The 16,779-nt window shown below is 34.5% G+C and overlaps 1 protein-coding gene across 9 annotated transcripts in view; it reads right to left on the minus strand.

Moving 5' to 3' along the window:
- Positions 1–16,779, minus strand: part of SLC26A8 (solute carrier family 26 member 8) — a 185,013-nt gene that overhangs the window by 25,690 nt on the left and 142,544 nt on the right. For all 9 annotated transcript variants that reach the window (XM_072641882.1, XM_072641881.1, XM_072641887.1 and 6 more), the window contains 3 exons: positions 14,314–14,368; positions 14,075–14,226; positions 13,020–13,112 (listed from right to left, as the gene is read on the minus strand). In XM_072641882.1, the coding sequence (XP_072497983.1) occupies positions 13,020–13,112; positions 14,075–14,226; positions 14,314–14,368 (300 nt within the window). The remainder of the gene's footprint in view (positions 1–13,019; positions 13,113–14,074; positions 14,227–14,313; positions 14,369–16,779) is intronic.

Consider the following 16,779-nt stretch of genomic DNA (forward strand, 5'->3'; position numbering starts at 1 on the left):
TAATAAATTTAATGAGGCAAAATATAAAATTGGATAAACAGCTGGAGAAACTAGAGCGAAAATACTCAATGACATCTTCTAAATGGGACTGCTAAGGAATGAACATATTTCTCAGCAACAAATGGCACAGTCACAAAAGTTGACCACGTATTAGGGCAGAGGGATGGTGCAAATAAATATAAAAAGACAGAAATAGTAAGCATATCCTGTACAGCTCATAATGCAATAGAAATATAAATTCATTCATGAAGCACAAATAAAAGACACAGACCCAAATTGAGACTTAATAATGAAAGCCTAAATGATGAAAAGGTCAAAAAACAAATCATAGAAGCAATAATTATGAGAAAGAAGATGATGATGATAAAATTATATATCAAAATTTCTGAGATGCAGCTGAAGAACTCTGCAAAGGAAAAATCACATTCCTAAAAACATGCACTAACAAAATAGAAAATGAAAAGATTAATGAATTGAATATTCACTTTTTAAAAAAAGTAACCAAAAATAAAAGCACAAAAGAGGAGATAATGAAATTTTTTTCTGGATATTGAAAATTAAAGGAGAAATAGAATAATTATAACCAAAAGGAATATGAAATGATAAACAAAATAAAAACTTATATTTTGAAAAGACTAACAAAATCGACAGATTTATCCTGATTAAAAGAGGACAAAATAGCAAATAAACAAGGTGAAATCACAAGAAAACCAGAAGAAATGAAAAGAATTATTATAACCTATTGGTCACAATTATGTACTGACAAACTAAGAATAAAAGAGAAATAGAGGAATACCTTCAAAAATATAAAATACCCAAACTAACAGAAGATCAAGTAAAGATCTTTGGTAATCCAATCTCAGAAAAGGAAATAGAACTAGCAGTAAAGAAACTTCAAAGAAAGAATTATTGGACCTGACAGGTTCACAGGAGAATTCTATAAAACTTTTAAAGAGCAATTAGTATCAATACTACATTAATTAGTCTCAAAAAATTTGAGAAAGAAAACACTTTACATGACACCTTTTACAAGACAAAGTTGATTCTAATATCTAAATGAGAAAAAATACAAAGCACAGAAGAATTATAGACTAATATTGTTAATAAATATTGATTCAGAAAATTTAAATATAAATTCCATCAAACATTATAGCAACGGATCCAAGAACTTATTCATTATAATCAAGCTGGGCATATACCAAAGATTTACATTAGGAAAACAATCAATGTAATCCATCACATTAAAAACAAAAACACTCCAAGACACATATTATCTCAATAAATATAGCAAAAGCCGTTGGCAAAGAACACTATACTCAAAATTGTATGAAGTATAAGCATCCAAAGATCTTTTTTAAGAACATAAAAATTATCCATATGAAACCAAAAGTAAGCATTATATGCCCAAAAAGCTTTCCCAATAAACACAGTTGAAGAGTATGGATGCCCACTTTTCCCACTATTATTTTATATAGTTCTGGAAATGCTAGCAATAGCAATAAGACAAGAGAAAGAAGTCAAAGGTGTAAAGAGAGACAAAAAAGAGATAAAATTATCCCTATTTGTTGATGACAAAATTGTTTACTTAGAATATCCTTATGAATCTACAGATGCTGATGAAATAGCTTCAAGCAAAGCTACAGGCTATAAAATAAAGCTGTAAAAAACCAACAGCAATTCTGTATAATAATGACATAATTCAAGAGGCAATAATAGAAAGGGGAACCATATTCCAAATAATTACCAAATGCATATTTGGGGATCAATCTATGGAAATATGCAAAATACATGTACAGGTTCAATTACAAAGGGCTTCTTAAAGAAACAAAAAAAATAGACGAAAAAATATTCAGTACTAATGACTGGCTTATTCCAATATAATAAAAATGACAATGCTACCAAAATTAATTTACAGTTTTAATGCTATGCCAATCGAACTACTAAAAGGATACTTTATAGAACTCAATAAAATAATAAAATTCACTTAGAAAATGATCTAGAATAAAATAGAATGTAATGGCGCTTCAAGACTTCAAACTACCTTGTAAAGCATTAGTCATCAAAACTATATGATATTGGTTAAAAAACAGAGTAGATCAAACAAACTAGGCCAGGGAGAATAAAAAACAAGAGAACTCAATAACTCAGTATTTAATAAACCAGAATAAAAATAAATTACTCATCAAATTACTCTTTGACAAAAACTACTAGGAAAACTGGAAAGCATTCTGGCATATCAGACTTAGACCAAAACATTACATTATATTCCATAATACATCTAAAATGGATATTTGACCTAAATATTAGTAGCCATACCATCAAAAAAGTACTTAGGAGAGAAGCAGATCATATACATTTCATAGTTATATGTAATATACACATACATACAGATAAATACACATATATATAGTATAAATGTATGTATGTGTTTTACAAATAAAGGATAGAGGCAATTATAAAAGAAAAATATATAACTTTGAGTAGATGAAAAAGAAGAACTGCAAAAATAAGATTAATGCATCTAATGGTTAAATGGGAAAAAAAATCTTTGTATCTAATTTCTCAGGCAGGGTTTGGTATCTAAGATATATAAATAACTAAAATATATGTATTACTATATACATACATATGTATGAGTTCTATATAGTTTATATATATTATGATACATATATAAAACCAAAGATCATTTCCTAGTAGATAAGTGGTTAAAGGACATGAACAAACAGTTCTCAAAAGGATTGCAAAAATTAACAAGCATATGAAAGAACACTCTAAATTACTGATTACACACAGCAAAGTGGCAAAGTTAATACAGGAGGGGTTGTGGGAAGATAGGCACACTGATGAATTGTTGGAAGAACTGTGAATCAGCATGACCATGCTAGAAAGAAATTTGGAATTATGCAAATAAGGTAATTAAATTGTTTATGCCTCAGATTGAGAGATTCCATTACTAGGTTTTCATCTCTAGGACTCATTGATAAGAAGAAAGTCCCCATAATACACCAAATACTAACAGTTACATTTTTTGTGGTATTGTGGTATTCAAAGAATTGGAAATATAGTAAATGCCCTTACAATGGAGAATAGCTAAACAAATTAAGGCATATGAACATAATGAAATATTACTGGGTTGTAAGAAGTAACAAATATAATGAATACAGAGAAGCATGGAAAAAATTTACCTGATTTGATTCAGAGTGAAGTAAGCAGAGCCAAGAAAACAATATACACAATGGCTACAACAATGTACATGGAAAGATCAATTACAAAACAATCAAAAACAAATGTGAACTTCTGGACCATGTGCATAACAAGATGGAGGACTAGACGTATTCTCTGATCTCCATGACTTCCACTGTTTCTCCAAAACAGACATTATGGGCCAAAGACAAAGCAAATTCAACTGTCTTCATGGTCTAGGACAGCTGGAGTCCACAAGAAGGTAAATGAACAAACAACCCATGAACTGATGCCTATCCTGAACACACTCAGCATTTCCTGCCCAAATGCTTACCACATTCCTGGCAGTGAGGCTGCCCTAGCCAAACAAAAGACTTTTTTTTTTCAACAAGAAATTTAGAAAACTGACTTTATTCTACTAGTAGTTAGAAAAATATTGACTGATACAGAATAAAGCATAATCAGCTGGAAAAGAATGAGAAGTTCCAAGTGGGACTTTGGCCACTGAGAAAGAAAATGTATGACTCCTCTAGGAAATGAAGGGAAATCATCCTTGTAGAAGCAAGAAATAAAGAAACAGTGTTTATACCAATATGATGTAATTTGAGTTAAAAAAAAAATCCAATTTCTTCACCATTTCTTTGCTTTGAGATAGAACCAAATTTTCATTTGCTGAGCCCGGCTTCAGGGATATGGTTGGACTCTGGGGTATGTTGTGCAGAAAATAAACTATTAATGGTTGTCACACACTGAAAAAACTGACAAAAGAGGATTCCAAATGTTTTCCCATCTGACTTTACATTCAAAACCCATAGCCTTGCAACATCATACAACCCTCAACCTATGGTCCCCTCTTTCCTCTTTCCATGCTGTGGAGATCTGCTCCAGGTTACAAAAGATTACTTGAGCAACAACAGACAGACTTTTGTGATGAAAAAGATCTCTCTGGAAGAGTGGAGGAACAAAGGGAAAGGGGCAGGACACTTGGTAGGTATGAAATAGAACTCAATCACCTCACCCCTAAGCCTTGGAGATCCAAACTACAGAAATCAATCCCATAGCACCAGCATGGCAATTCAGTGAAAAGTCATTGTTGGGCCAGAGAAGTGAGGAACAAAAGGAGCAGGATATGATACCATGGTAGTAGTGATGGTGCATTCCCCTAAATTGGAGAATAAGAGCCTAGCATTTAGCCAGGGACAGTTCTGTCCCCCAAAAGGCACTTGGGGCAGGTACATTGTCTGGTGAACCATGAATTGCCCATCATAGGAGGCTGAGATACTTTGAGATCTAGGTCCCAGGAAAACCACCACCAGAGGGGAGAGAAGCAGAAAGGAAGCATTCAAGGTGGAGGGAAAACTGAAATTGCCAAAGTTCTCAAGAGGAAAAAGACCTCAAAGGCCTTGAACATAAGTAGACAAATCAACAGGGAAAACATCAGAGAAGAAAGAAGTATGACCTCCAGATCTAGTAAACAAGTTCAAACACCTATAAATAAATATGTATTGAAAAAAACAAAAGGAAAATTCTGTGGAATTTAAAGAGAACATGGAAACACAACATGTTGTTCCTGAGTGATTTAAAAGAGAAACAAGAGTAATGAGCAGAGTTTATGACCTACACAGCAAAAATTATGGACAGAAGAGAAAAACTAGAATCTTCAGCATCAAGTCTCACCAAAGAAACAAAAGAGATAACAATAGACTGGGGATGCAAATTAATAGAAGTGAAGGATAATCTAGAAGAAGAGAAACAAAAAAAATAACATCTAAAGAAAGTATGTTCACTATATAAGGAAAACATATTAATCTCAAAGAGAAGATATATAGAGACAAATGATCATAGTTCTCTAAGAAGAACACAATAGGACAATTAACATCATAATGAAGGAAACTGTACAGAATTTCTAAACATAAAAAATGAAATATCAATGGAAAGAATTCACAGATTGCTTCCAGAAGAAACCCAAGTCTGCAAACTCTGAAAAACATAGTGATTGAATTCATCGATTCAATTCAGAAAAAGTTCTACAAGTCATCAGGAGAAAGACTTCAAATACAAAGGAAAGGAAATTCAAATAAGTGCACACTATTCTTCACCCATCAGATAATGTAGGAGGGAACTGAATAATTGTTCTGAAGAGCAATGGAGTAATGGGTGTAGCTTGCAAATCTGAACTTAATCATAAATTTTAAAAATGGACATTCAATATTAAAGACATATTTGAAACATTCTTATAAAAAAATCAGATCAGAAAAGATTATTTGCTTCTTGAATATCTCAAACAACAGAAGTGCAGGAAGGGTGAATGAATCTAACAGTCAAGGACACCAACATCAAAAAAGTGACAACAGAGACCAGTAAGAGACTTATTTCCAAATGGACATAAGGAGATAGGGATGAAGGTGGAAATCAGGTGATGGTAACAGTGATAAAAGATGTGCCTGAGGTATTATGGAAAAAACCTATTCACCTATTTATAGGTGAATCAGAACTTTTTTTTTCTGGGATTACATTACAAAATAGAAGGATACATGACAGTGGAGGGAGAGGAGCAGGGGGGATAGAAAGGAGTGTGTAATGTGCCTGGGTAATACTGAGGGCTAGTGAAGCGGGGGAGATGACCTCTCTGTGGTCCCTCTGGAAGAGAAGATCCTTTGAGGGAGTGAGGGAGGAGGAGGGAGGAGGACTGAAATGTAGGGAGGGAGGAAGGAGCCTTTGTTTTGAGGGTATGAAAGAGTTCCATCGATGAATGTTCCTATGAGTGAAAGAGATGTTTTATGAAGGAAGATGGGGACCCAGTGTGGTCGAGGAGATTTGGTGCTAAAAAAGACCCCTTGTTTTCCCTCAGGAGAGAGAAGCTGGAACTCATGGGGGTAACTGGCACCTGGGAGAACCAGAGAACATGGATCCAGGGAGAAAATTTTAATGGCAAAAGGGGAAAAAAAAGTAACCAAAGGGAAAGCATAGATTAGTGGTGGATTTCATAATGAGGGACTTGTGATGAGATGGGGGAAGGTCTTGGAGGAAGGGAGTGGGAAGATGAATCCTACCATGGGGCACTGTCCTCTCTGTCACTTGCAGGAATTTTAATGTTCTGGAAATGAAAAACAAAGGAAAAGGGGAATCCGTGGGGCAAACTCTACAAGGCAATGGCAGCAACTGCCAAGATGGGAGAGCCCAGAATGGATACCTTGGAAGACTTTATTCCATAAGGAATATAAAGAATAGAGAGAGAATAGATAATTATCATGAATAAGAGAATGAGAATCTACAGTAGAAAGAAATAGAGGATGGACAATAAAATCTTTTCTGGACAGGGACATAAAAATATTAAAGACTAATGGATATGACTAGTTAAATAGGCAGGAGAAGAAGAGGATATCTACTTGACTGAGAGGAAAAAAAGATGGGGGAAGAATTAAATAGCCAAGTTAAAACATGAAAAGAAAAAGGAACTACTAAGCAAAACCCAAAAAAGGGGTAACAAACAGGAGACTTTGAAAAAGTGCCATGCTGCTATGTTAAAAACTCTACAAAGAATAGACTTAAAGGGACTTGTTTAAATCTCATTAAAAAGCGTCTATCTAAAACCAAAAGTAAGCATCATATACAATGGGGACACACTAGAATCTTTTCCGTTAACTGTGGTAGTGAGGCAAGGATGCCCACTTTAGATACTATAATTTGATGTAATTCTGGAAATGCCAGCAACAGCAATAAAACAAGATACAGAAATTAGAGGCATAAAGATAGGTAAAGAGGAGATAAAAGTATCCCTTTTTCCTGATAATATGATGGTATACTTGGAAAACCCCAGAGAATCAACAAAGATACTGAGACACTAACTTCAGAAAAGTTGCAGGCTGCAAAACAAACCCTCAAAAATTTTAAAGAAAGCATTTCTATATAACAATAACAAAACATAAGAAGCAAAAATAGGAAAATAGCATTCCAAATGACTACAAAATACATAAATTATCTGAGGGTTGACATACTAAAGCACAAAAAGCACTTGTATAGATTAAAATACAAAGTGCTTGTTAAAGAAAAAATGACTTCTAGAGCACCATAATAAAATGAAAATTCAATTAAGTGAGTCGTACAAATTTTTTGGTTTCCTAGTATATATAAAAGTTTTGTTTGTACTATACTGTAGTCTATTAAGCATGGAATAGCATTATGTCTTAAAAAATGTACATGCCTTAGTTAAAAAATACTTTATTGCTACAAAAAATGCTAACTTGCTGGGCCTTCAGCAGTGGTAATCTTTTTGTAGAGGGTCTTGCCTCTCTGTTGATGACTGGTGACTGGTCAGGTACTTGCTGAAGGTTGGGGTGCCTGTGACAATTTCTTCAAATAAGACAAACAAATGAAAATAAAGACAAAAATGAAGTTTGCCAAGTTTTGACTCTTTTTTCACTTGAACACTTAGAGGCCACTGTAGGGTTATTAATTAACCTAATTTCAATATTATTGTATCTCAGGGAATTGGGAGGCCCAAGAGAGGCAGAGAGATAGGGAAGAGCTGATTGGTGGAGCAGTGAGAACACATACATTTATTGATTAAATTTACTCTCTTATGTGGTCATGGTTTATGGTACACCAAAACAATTGTAATAATAACCTCAAAGATCACTGGTCGCAGATCACCATAATAGATATAATAATAATGAAAACATTTGAAATATTGTGACAATCACCAAAATGTGACACAGAGACACAATGTGGCCATATGCTATTAGAAAAATGGCACTGACTTGTTTGATGTAGGATTGCCACAAACCTTCAATTTGTAAAAAAGTCATCTGTGAAATGCAGTAAAGTGCAATAAAACAAGGCATGCCTTTACACACGCATATACATACACACATATATATACATCTGTATACATACATGTATATATACAAACACACAAATATACACATACAACACTGATAAATATTCCTCAATATATAAGTGGTCAAAGGAGAATAACAAGCCATTTTCAAAAGAATTGCAAACTTTTTACAACCACATGAAAAAATGCTCTATATCATTAATAATAGAGAAATGCAAATCAAAACAACCCTGAGATTTCACCTTATATCCTACAAATTGGCAAAAATGATGAAAATGGCAATAACCAATATTGGGGTGGTTGGAGAATATTAAGGATACTAATAATACATTGTTGCCAGATGTGAGATGGTACAACCATTTTGGCAAGCCATTTGGAATTATGCAAATACAATGACTAAGAAGCCCATTCCATTGAACCAGATACTCAATTACTAGGTTTTTACTCTAAGGAAGTCATTAATAAGAAGAAAGTCCCCATATACACTTAATTATTTATAGCAGCACTTTTTGTGATAGTTAACAACTGGAAATAAAGTAGATGTCCAATGTTTGGGAATGGTTATACAAATTATGGTACTTTATTTTAATGCAAGATTATTGTGCTGGAAGAAATAATGCATGTGATGAATAGAGAGAAGAGTGGTGGTCTACCTGGATCAATGCAGCATGAAGTTAACAGAGTCAGGAGAACAATGTACACAATAACTATAACACATATGCAAAGAACAACCACACACAAAAAATTGAAAGTAAATGTACCAAAATTATAAAGATCAAGTATGAACTCAAATGAAGGTCTATGAGAAGACATTTTCAATCCACCCATTCATGGATGTAGGAAGTCCACAGGTGCTACATATTGCGTATGTTTTTGGACTTTTTCAGTGTATTGATCAATAATGCTGATTTGTTTTTTCCTTAAAAAAAACATTATTTATTATATAGGATAGCCTCTAGGAAGAAGAGGAGAAGAAATACTGGGGATAACTATGATAACTAAAAAACAGAAGACATTGGGGCAGAGCCAAGATGGTAGGGTAAAAGCAGGGATTTGATAGAATTCTCCTCCCAAACCCTTCCAAATACCTGTAAAAATGACTCTAAACAAATTCTAGAGCTGCAGAACCCACAGAATAATGGAGTGAAACAAATCTCCACCCCAAGACAGCCTGGAAGTTTGATAGGAAGTGTCTATTGCACCAGACTGGGAGTGGAGCAGAGTGCAGTCCAGTGTGCACCATGTTCAAACAGATGAGGCTAGAGCAGGCCTCAGGGGCCTAAACTGTAGGCAGCTGTGACCATTTCATGACTTCTCAACACACAAATGCCAAAGACAGCATATAAAGTCAGTGGGAAAACTCTGTTGGATCTGGTCTGACTGGGGTTTGGCCCCAGCCATGGGGTAGAGGAGGAGGAAGCTCCATGCAGTGGCAGCAGCAGAGGTAGAAGTGGCAGCAGCAGCAGCAAAGGCTATGGTTGCTTCCAGAACTCCTGGTCCACAGACGGTGGAGGATCAAGCAGCTATTACAAAACTCTTAAAGCCTGGGACGGTATACCCACCTCCAAACCCACTAGAAACAGAATCCTTTCTTGGCATAGAGTTAGAAAGTCAAGTATTTAACAGGGAACATTAGCAAACAGCATAAAAAAAACCCAGATTATAGAATCTTACCTTGGTGACAAAGAAGATTAAGACATACCAGAAGAAGACAACAAAGTCAAAGCTTTTATATCCAAAGCCTCCAAGAAAAATACATATTGGTCTCAGGCCATGGAAGAGCTCAAAAAGGATTTTGAAAATTAAGAAAGAGAAGTAGAAGAAAAATTGAGAAGAGAAATGAGAATGATGCAAGAAAATAATGAAAAATGAGTCAACTGCTTGCTAAAGGAGACCCTCCCAAAAATACTTAAGAAAATAACACCTTAAAAAATAGACCAGTTCAAATGGCAAAAGAGGTCCAAAAAGCTAATGAGAAGAATGCCTTAAAAAGCAGAATTGACCTAATGGAAAAGGAGATCCAAAAGCTCACTGAGGAAAGTAATTCCTTCAAAATTGGAATGGCACAAATAGAAACTAATGACTTTATGAAAAATCTAGAAATTATAAAATAAAACCAAAGGAATAAAAAATAGAAATGTGAAATATCTTATTGGAAAAACCACTGACCTGGAAAATGGATCCAGGAGAGATTATTTAAAAATTATTGGACTACCTGAAAGCCATGATAAAATAAAAAGTCTAGACATCATCTTTCAAGAAATTATCAAGGAAAACTGCTCTGATATTCTAGAACCAGAGGGTAAAATTGAAATGGGAAGAATTCACTGATCACCTCTTAAAAGAGATCCCAAAAGGAAAACTCCTAGGAATATTGTAGCCAAATTCCAGAGTTCCCAAGTCAAGGAGAAAATATTGCAAGCAGACAGAAACAATTTGACTATTGTGGAAATGCAATCAGGATAAATACAAGATCTAGCAGCTTCTACATTAAAGGATCTGAGAGCTTGAAATATGATATTCCAGAGTTCAAAGGAGCTAGGATTAAAACCAAGAATCACCTACCCACCAAAACTAAATATAATCCTTCAGGGGGAAAAATGAACTTTAATGAAATAGAGGACTTCCAAACATTCTTGATGAGAAGACCAGAGCTGAATAGAAAATTTCACTTTCAGATACAAAAACCAAGAGAAGCATGAAAAGGTAAACAGGAAAGAAGTATCATAAGGGACTTTAAGTTGACCTGTTTACATTCTTACATGAAAAGATATTTGTAACTCATGAGATCTTGCTTAGTACTAGGGTAGTTGGAGGAAAAATATAGATAGATAAATAGACAGACAGATGACACAGAGTGAGTTAAAAATGAAGGGATGATATCTAAAAAATAAAATTAAGGGGTGACAGAAGAATATATTGGGAATAGGAGAAGGGGAGAGCTAGAATGGGGCAAATTATCTCACATAAAAGAGGCAAGAAAAAGGTTTCACAACAGAGGGGAAGAGGGAGGAGGTGAAAGGGAACGAGTGAACTTTACTCTCATCAGATTTGGCTTAAAGAGGGAAATAACATACACATTCAACTGGGTATCTACATGAAAATAAAGGGGAAGGGGATAAGGGGGGATGATAGAAGGGAGGGAAGATTGGGAAAGGGAACAGTCAAAAGCAAATACTTTTGAAAAGTGACAGGGTCAAATTAGAAAACAGAACAAGTGGGGGGTGGTTTAGGATGGAAGGAAATATAGTCAGTCTTTCACAGCCTATTATGGAAGTGTTTTGCATAACTACACTTGTACAGCCTATATTGAATTGCTTGCCTTTTCAATGAGAGTGGGTTGGGAGGGAAGAAGGAAGAGAATTTGCAACTTAAAATTTTAAAAACAAATGATAAAAAAAATGTTTTTATATGCAACTGGGAAATAAGATATATAGGCAATGGGGCATAGAAATCTATATTGCTCTGCAAGAAAGTAAGGGGCAAGGGGTTGGGGGTGTGTGATAAAAGTGGGGGCAGACTGGGGGAAGGGGTAAACAGAACGCATGCCATATGGGGTGGGGGAAGGGGAGAGATGGGGAGAAAATTTGAAACTCAAAATCCTGTGGAAATGTGTTGAAATGAATATTGAAAATTAAAAATTAATTTAGAAAGACAAAAAAAGATAAAAATGGGTAAAAAAACAAAAACAAGACATCACTAAAAACTTATTTTTAAAAAAGTGAATGTTGCAAAATTATAAAGCACAAGCGCAGCCCCAAAGAAGAAAAATGAGAAGATATCTGCATGCTTTGCCTATGTGGGAGGTCCACAGATGTGGAACTTTACATATATTCTTAGATTTATATATGTATTGATTGGTTTAGTTGCTTTCTTTTCTTTTTATCTTTTTCTTAAAAAAATATTATTTGCTACAAACTGCTCTCTGGAAGGGGTATTTGGAAAGAATACTGGGAGAATTCTGGTGATATTAAAAATATCTATAAAAATTATTTTATAAAAAAGAAAGCATATTCATACTTATCTGCCTTGGAAAGCCCATGAACAAACTGATCCATTAAAGGATGCCTTTTTTCCAAGTCAAACACTTGGTTTTTTGTGTGGAAATCATAATACAGTAGAAAGAACCCTAGTTCTAGTGTCAGAAGATCTAGGTTCACATCCAACCTCTTGATGCTTACTACTATTATGAAGCAAGTCACTTAATCTATGTAAACCTCAGTTTCTTCATTTATAAAATCAGATAGTTGGACAAGATGAGGTCCCTTCCAGCTATAAAGATTCAGTCATGCTTATTTCTGTATTTGTTACTTGGTAGGCCCAGATTGGATTGGTTCTCTATAGAACATACTGTTCTGAATTCTTACACAATTCTCAAAGGGAATTTTCTATAGTATTCCCCACTTGAAAAAAGAGCTAGACATTTTTGTGTTTGATCAATGAGATTCTGTTTGTGCCAGAACAGGGCTCTTGTGGTTGGAAAGAAAACTTTTCTGGTGGCCAGAAAGAGTTAGTCTGAAGCTAGAAAATTTATTCTTGGCACTGCCACCAAAACCAGTTCCTTTCTTCCTGAGTAATCTGTAGCAATTAGCTTCCATTAGGAGATGCTGCAGCCAAGAGTGGAATTTTGCATTTCCCAACTATTTTATTTATATTATCTTGGTAAGAATTTCTATGCCTTACACTTGGGGCTTTTTTTTCTTTTTTCTTTTTGGACTAAACTTGAGATTTCATGGTACATGGAATTCCTGATCAGTACCATTACAGATCAGTCTTAAAAAGCTGCTTGGAGGTACTAGGAAGTTAAGTGACTTACCTAGATTCAACTAACCATTCTGTATCAGAGGAAGAGTTTGAATCTAGATGCTTCTGACTCTAAGACCAGATCTCTATTTGACTGAGTTTTTCCATGGGATAATTATGCAGAATGTAGTCTTTTGGAGAAATATTATTAACCAGCAAGAACAAAGCCACAGCTGCACTTGTAGCAGGGTACCTTGGAAGGTGTTATCTGTAGGTCCTTTCTTGATTCTGAGTCATACCTTAACATTTGACTAGAGGGAGAATAGGGTGGAGAATGCAGTGTTTCCTATAAAGGAGATATAAAGAGCAGAATTAGAATGTGAATCAAGAAATTAATACACAAAGAAGTTAATTCATAGTGGAGATTAATACACAAGCTCTAGCAATGCTAGTTTTTTGATTTACAAATCCACTGGTTTATTTTCTAGGGACTAGTCCTATGTGCAAACACTGTCTCTACTTGTTGGCATCTTTGCTAATACTCCACACCCATACTCAAGCAAAGAAAATAAGAAAATACCTAGTTCCTTTAAGTGAATTCAGGCCCAGATGAATTACCTTCCAAGATTCTAAAACAACTTACAGATTTACATTGCAGAATCAGAGTTGATAATCTTTGAGGAAATCATGAAGAATGGGAGAAATATTAAAAGAAATCTGGGCAAATATACAAACTTAAAAAACAAACAAATAGAAAAAGGTAGATCCCAGAAATTACAGCCTAGTAACCTTTTCCTGGAAAATTCTTAAACTACTTATTGAATAGATGTCTTTTTAACTCTTAAAAAAAAGTGCATGGTCATCAAAGGAGCCAGCATAGTTTTACTAAGAATATGTCCCATGATCCAATATCTATGATGTGTTCCTATCTCTTTTTTTTGATAGGTTATCTGACAAGTAAATCAAGGGAATCCGTAGACATAGTGCATTATGTTTTCAATAAGACATCTGATAGCTTCATGATAACCTGATAGACAACATGGAGGAATTTGGGCTATTTGACAATACAATTAAGTGGTCAAACAAACAGATTCAAATAGTGTTGATTAATTGATTAATACCAGACTAGAGGGAAATCTTAGCGGCAAACCACAGGCTTTTCTGTCTTGACCTTATTCCATCCAACACTTTCATCTGTGACTTAACTTGAAGATATACATATATGTAAAACTGCCCAGACTCCTGGTTAATGTTAATTTGACTCCAAATTTATCCCCTGCCTCCCAAGGATACATAAGATCAGCTAACCTTTATTATTGTATCTGGCTCATCCTCCGGACTCTCCAGGTATTTCTTTCCAAGAGCAAACAGAACAGCATCATGAAGGGTAAGAAACAACTGGGCCTTGGTAATGCCAGCATCAAAGAAGTCATTGGTCTCAAAAGTCTTAACAATCAGTGCTGAAAATCAAACCAGGGCAGACTCAGTCATCTCTACAGTAAGAGGACCCAGAGATATAAAGCATAGCTCAGGGGCATGATACTCACGATGACACCCTGCTAGGAGAACTAATACATCAATGTTGTAAAATGCATTGCAGATCTGTGGAGAGAAGTATCAAATCACAATTAGTAAACTGAATATATAGGAGAAAAATTGTGATAACAGAGTTTTCGAGGACTCTTTTAATAAAAAAGTTGACTTGTTTGTGTGAATCTCTGCTTTTTGATTGACACATTTAAGAATCTTCATCAAAATTTTTAGAATACACACACATACACATATACACATACATATACCAAACAACACCTCCTTAATATCACAAGACATTTGTATGTCTTTTTTCCAAGGTGTCAGATATTTTTTCTTGCCCTAGTACAGAGGGGTAAACTGAGAGACAGAGTTGACTAATACACAAGTGAAGCAAGTAGGGACGGGGTAGGAAGTTAGGAATCCTGACACTCAGTTTTAGAATTTCCTTGCAAAGTTCAATTATCCTTCCATACTTTACTCAACACATATACTAAGCCAATAAGTCTTGAAATTCACTATAATGTTGAAATAAACATTCTTTTTCTCAGACTCTAGGATGAGTATACTGGGTGAGTTGAACTATCCGAAGAAATGAAATAATGAGGTGGAACTTCAATTTAAATCAATAAACAATTATTAAATATATACATGATATACAAGGCATTAACTTTATTCAGAGCTAAAAGAAAGTGAGTCACACAATATTGGTGGGGACCTCAAAGACCATATAGTATAATGCATACCTGAAAAAGAAGCCCTAAACCACATACCTGACAAGTGGCTATCCAGTTTTTACCTGAAGACCAAAGTAAGTGGGGAGTTACTATTTCTCAAAGAAGCTGATTCCACCTTTAGGTAAGTCCAATTCCTACCGAGTTTTTCTTTTGTGACTAAAATTTCCATATTTGAAATTCCACCCACTTTTACTTCTGCCCTCTAGGGCTAAGTAGAACAAGCCTTGTTTCTCCTCCACAAGACATCCTCTCAAACATATAAAGACAGTGATCAAATTCCCTCTAAATTTTCTCTTCTCCAGTCACACATCCCTACTCCTTTAGCTGATCTTCATGGGCCATGAACTGGAGGCTCCTCAGCATTCTGGGTGTCCTCCCCTGCATACTTTCTAACTTCTTACTCTCCATCCTAAGTTGTGAGATTCAGAACTGAAAACACAGTAATACAGATATGGTTTGACCAGGTCAGAGTACAGTGGGACTGTTACCTTATTCCTGAAAACTCTCTCATTATAGTCCAATATTTCATTAGCATGTTTTTGACTGCCCTATCACACTGCTGACTCATGTTGAGTTTGTAATCTATAAAAACCCCTGAATATTTTCAAATTGCTAACTTTTCCTGACCCATATTATACTTGTGCAATCATTATTTTGAAGCCAAGTGAAAGACTTTGCATTTACTCAATTTCATCTTATTTAATTCTGCTTAATATTCTAGTTCATCAAGATCCTTTGAATCCTGACTCCAGAGTGTTAGTGATCGATCCCTTCTAGCTATTTGCCATCTAAAAATAAAAAGATGCTATCTATGCCTTTACCAGAGTCCTTGATAGAAATGCTGTACAGCAATGGGTCAAGCACAGGTCCCTAGTGATTCTATTATAGACCTTCTTCTAAGTAGATAAGGTATATATAATATTATAGTGAATCAACCAGTTCCAAAGTCATCTAGTTTTACTACTATCTAATCTTCATCTTTCACAGATTAGTAAGAGATACTTTACTATTGTGAAAAAAAAAATCTAAGTAAACTCTACCAATTTCCTCTGCTACACTAGTTTAGTAAGCCTGTTTGTTTTTTTGTTTTTTTAAAAAGCTATGCTGGCATAATCATGTTCATCTTCACATTCCCTATATACATACATATTTTTTTTCCCCAAAAGTTATTCCCTAATCCTCTTAATAATGTGTTCTATGATTTCCCCAGGAATGAAATATTGCAAGTATTTGTTTTTAACAAAAAGAATATCATTAAAACAATTATAGCTTATATACCAACATCTGTTGCAGAGGATAAGAAAACAGAGACATTTTATGAGGAACTCACTGAAATACTTTGCATTCAATATTAAATTCTGAAAAAAAATACAAAGTTTTCTTAACAAATATAAGACAAAAGAAGGCAAACCAAATATTTGATAAAATATAACCCTATGTATAGACCTAAGATATCATGAAATGACATCAAGAAATTCCACAATGGTTCAAAGAAGGAATGAAAATCACATAAGAAAGATTAGGAATATATATAGTTCAAAATTTAGAACTCTCAATACAGAATTTTATAACTTTGTCAGATTAGAAAAAAAATTGAATTCATGATGAAGAATTTCTCTAAACATGTAAAAAGAAGATGAACAGATTTGGAACAATCTGTTTCAAAACAGAATAGAAAAAATTCTAGAATAAAAATATGGCTGAAGACAAACAAAAGTTAATAATGCTAAGAGAACATATAAATTC

This window comes from Notamacropus eugenii, chromosome 2 (assembly GCF_028372415.1).
Source record: "Notamacropus eugenii isolate mMacEug1 chromosome 2, mMacEug1.pri_v2, whole genome shotgun sequence".
In the NCBI taxonomy this organism is placed as follows: domain Eukaryota; kingdom Metazoa; phylum Chordata; class Mammalia; order Diprotodontia; family Macropodidae; genus Notamacropus; species Notamacropus eugenii.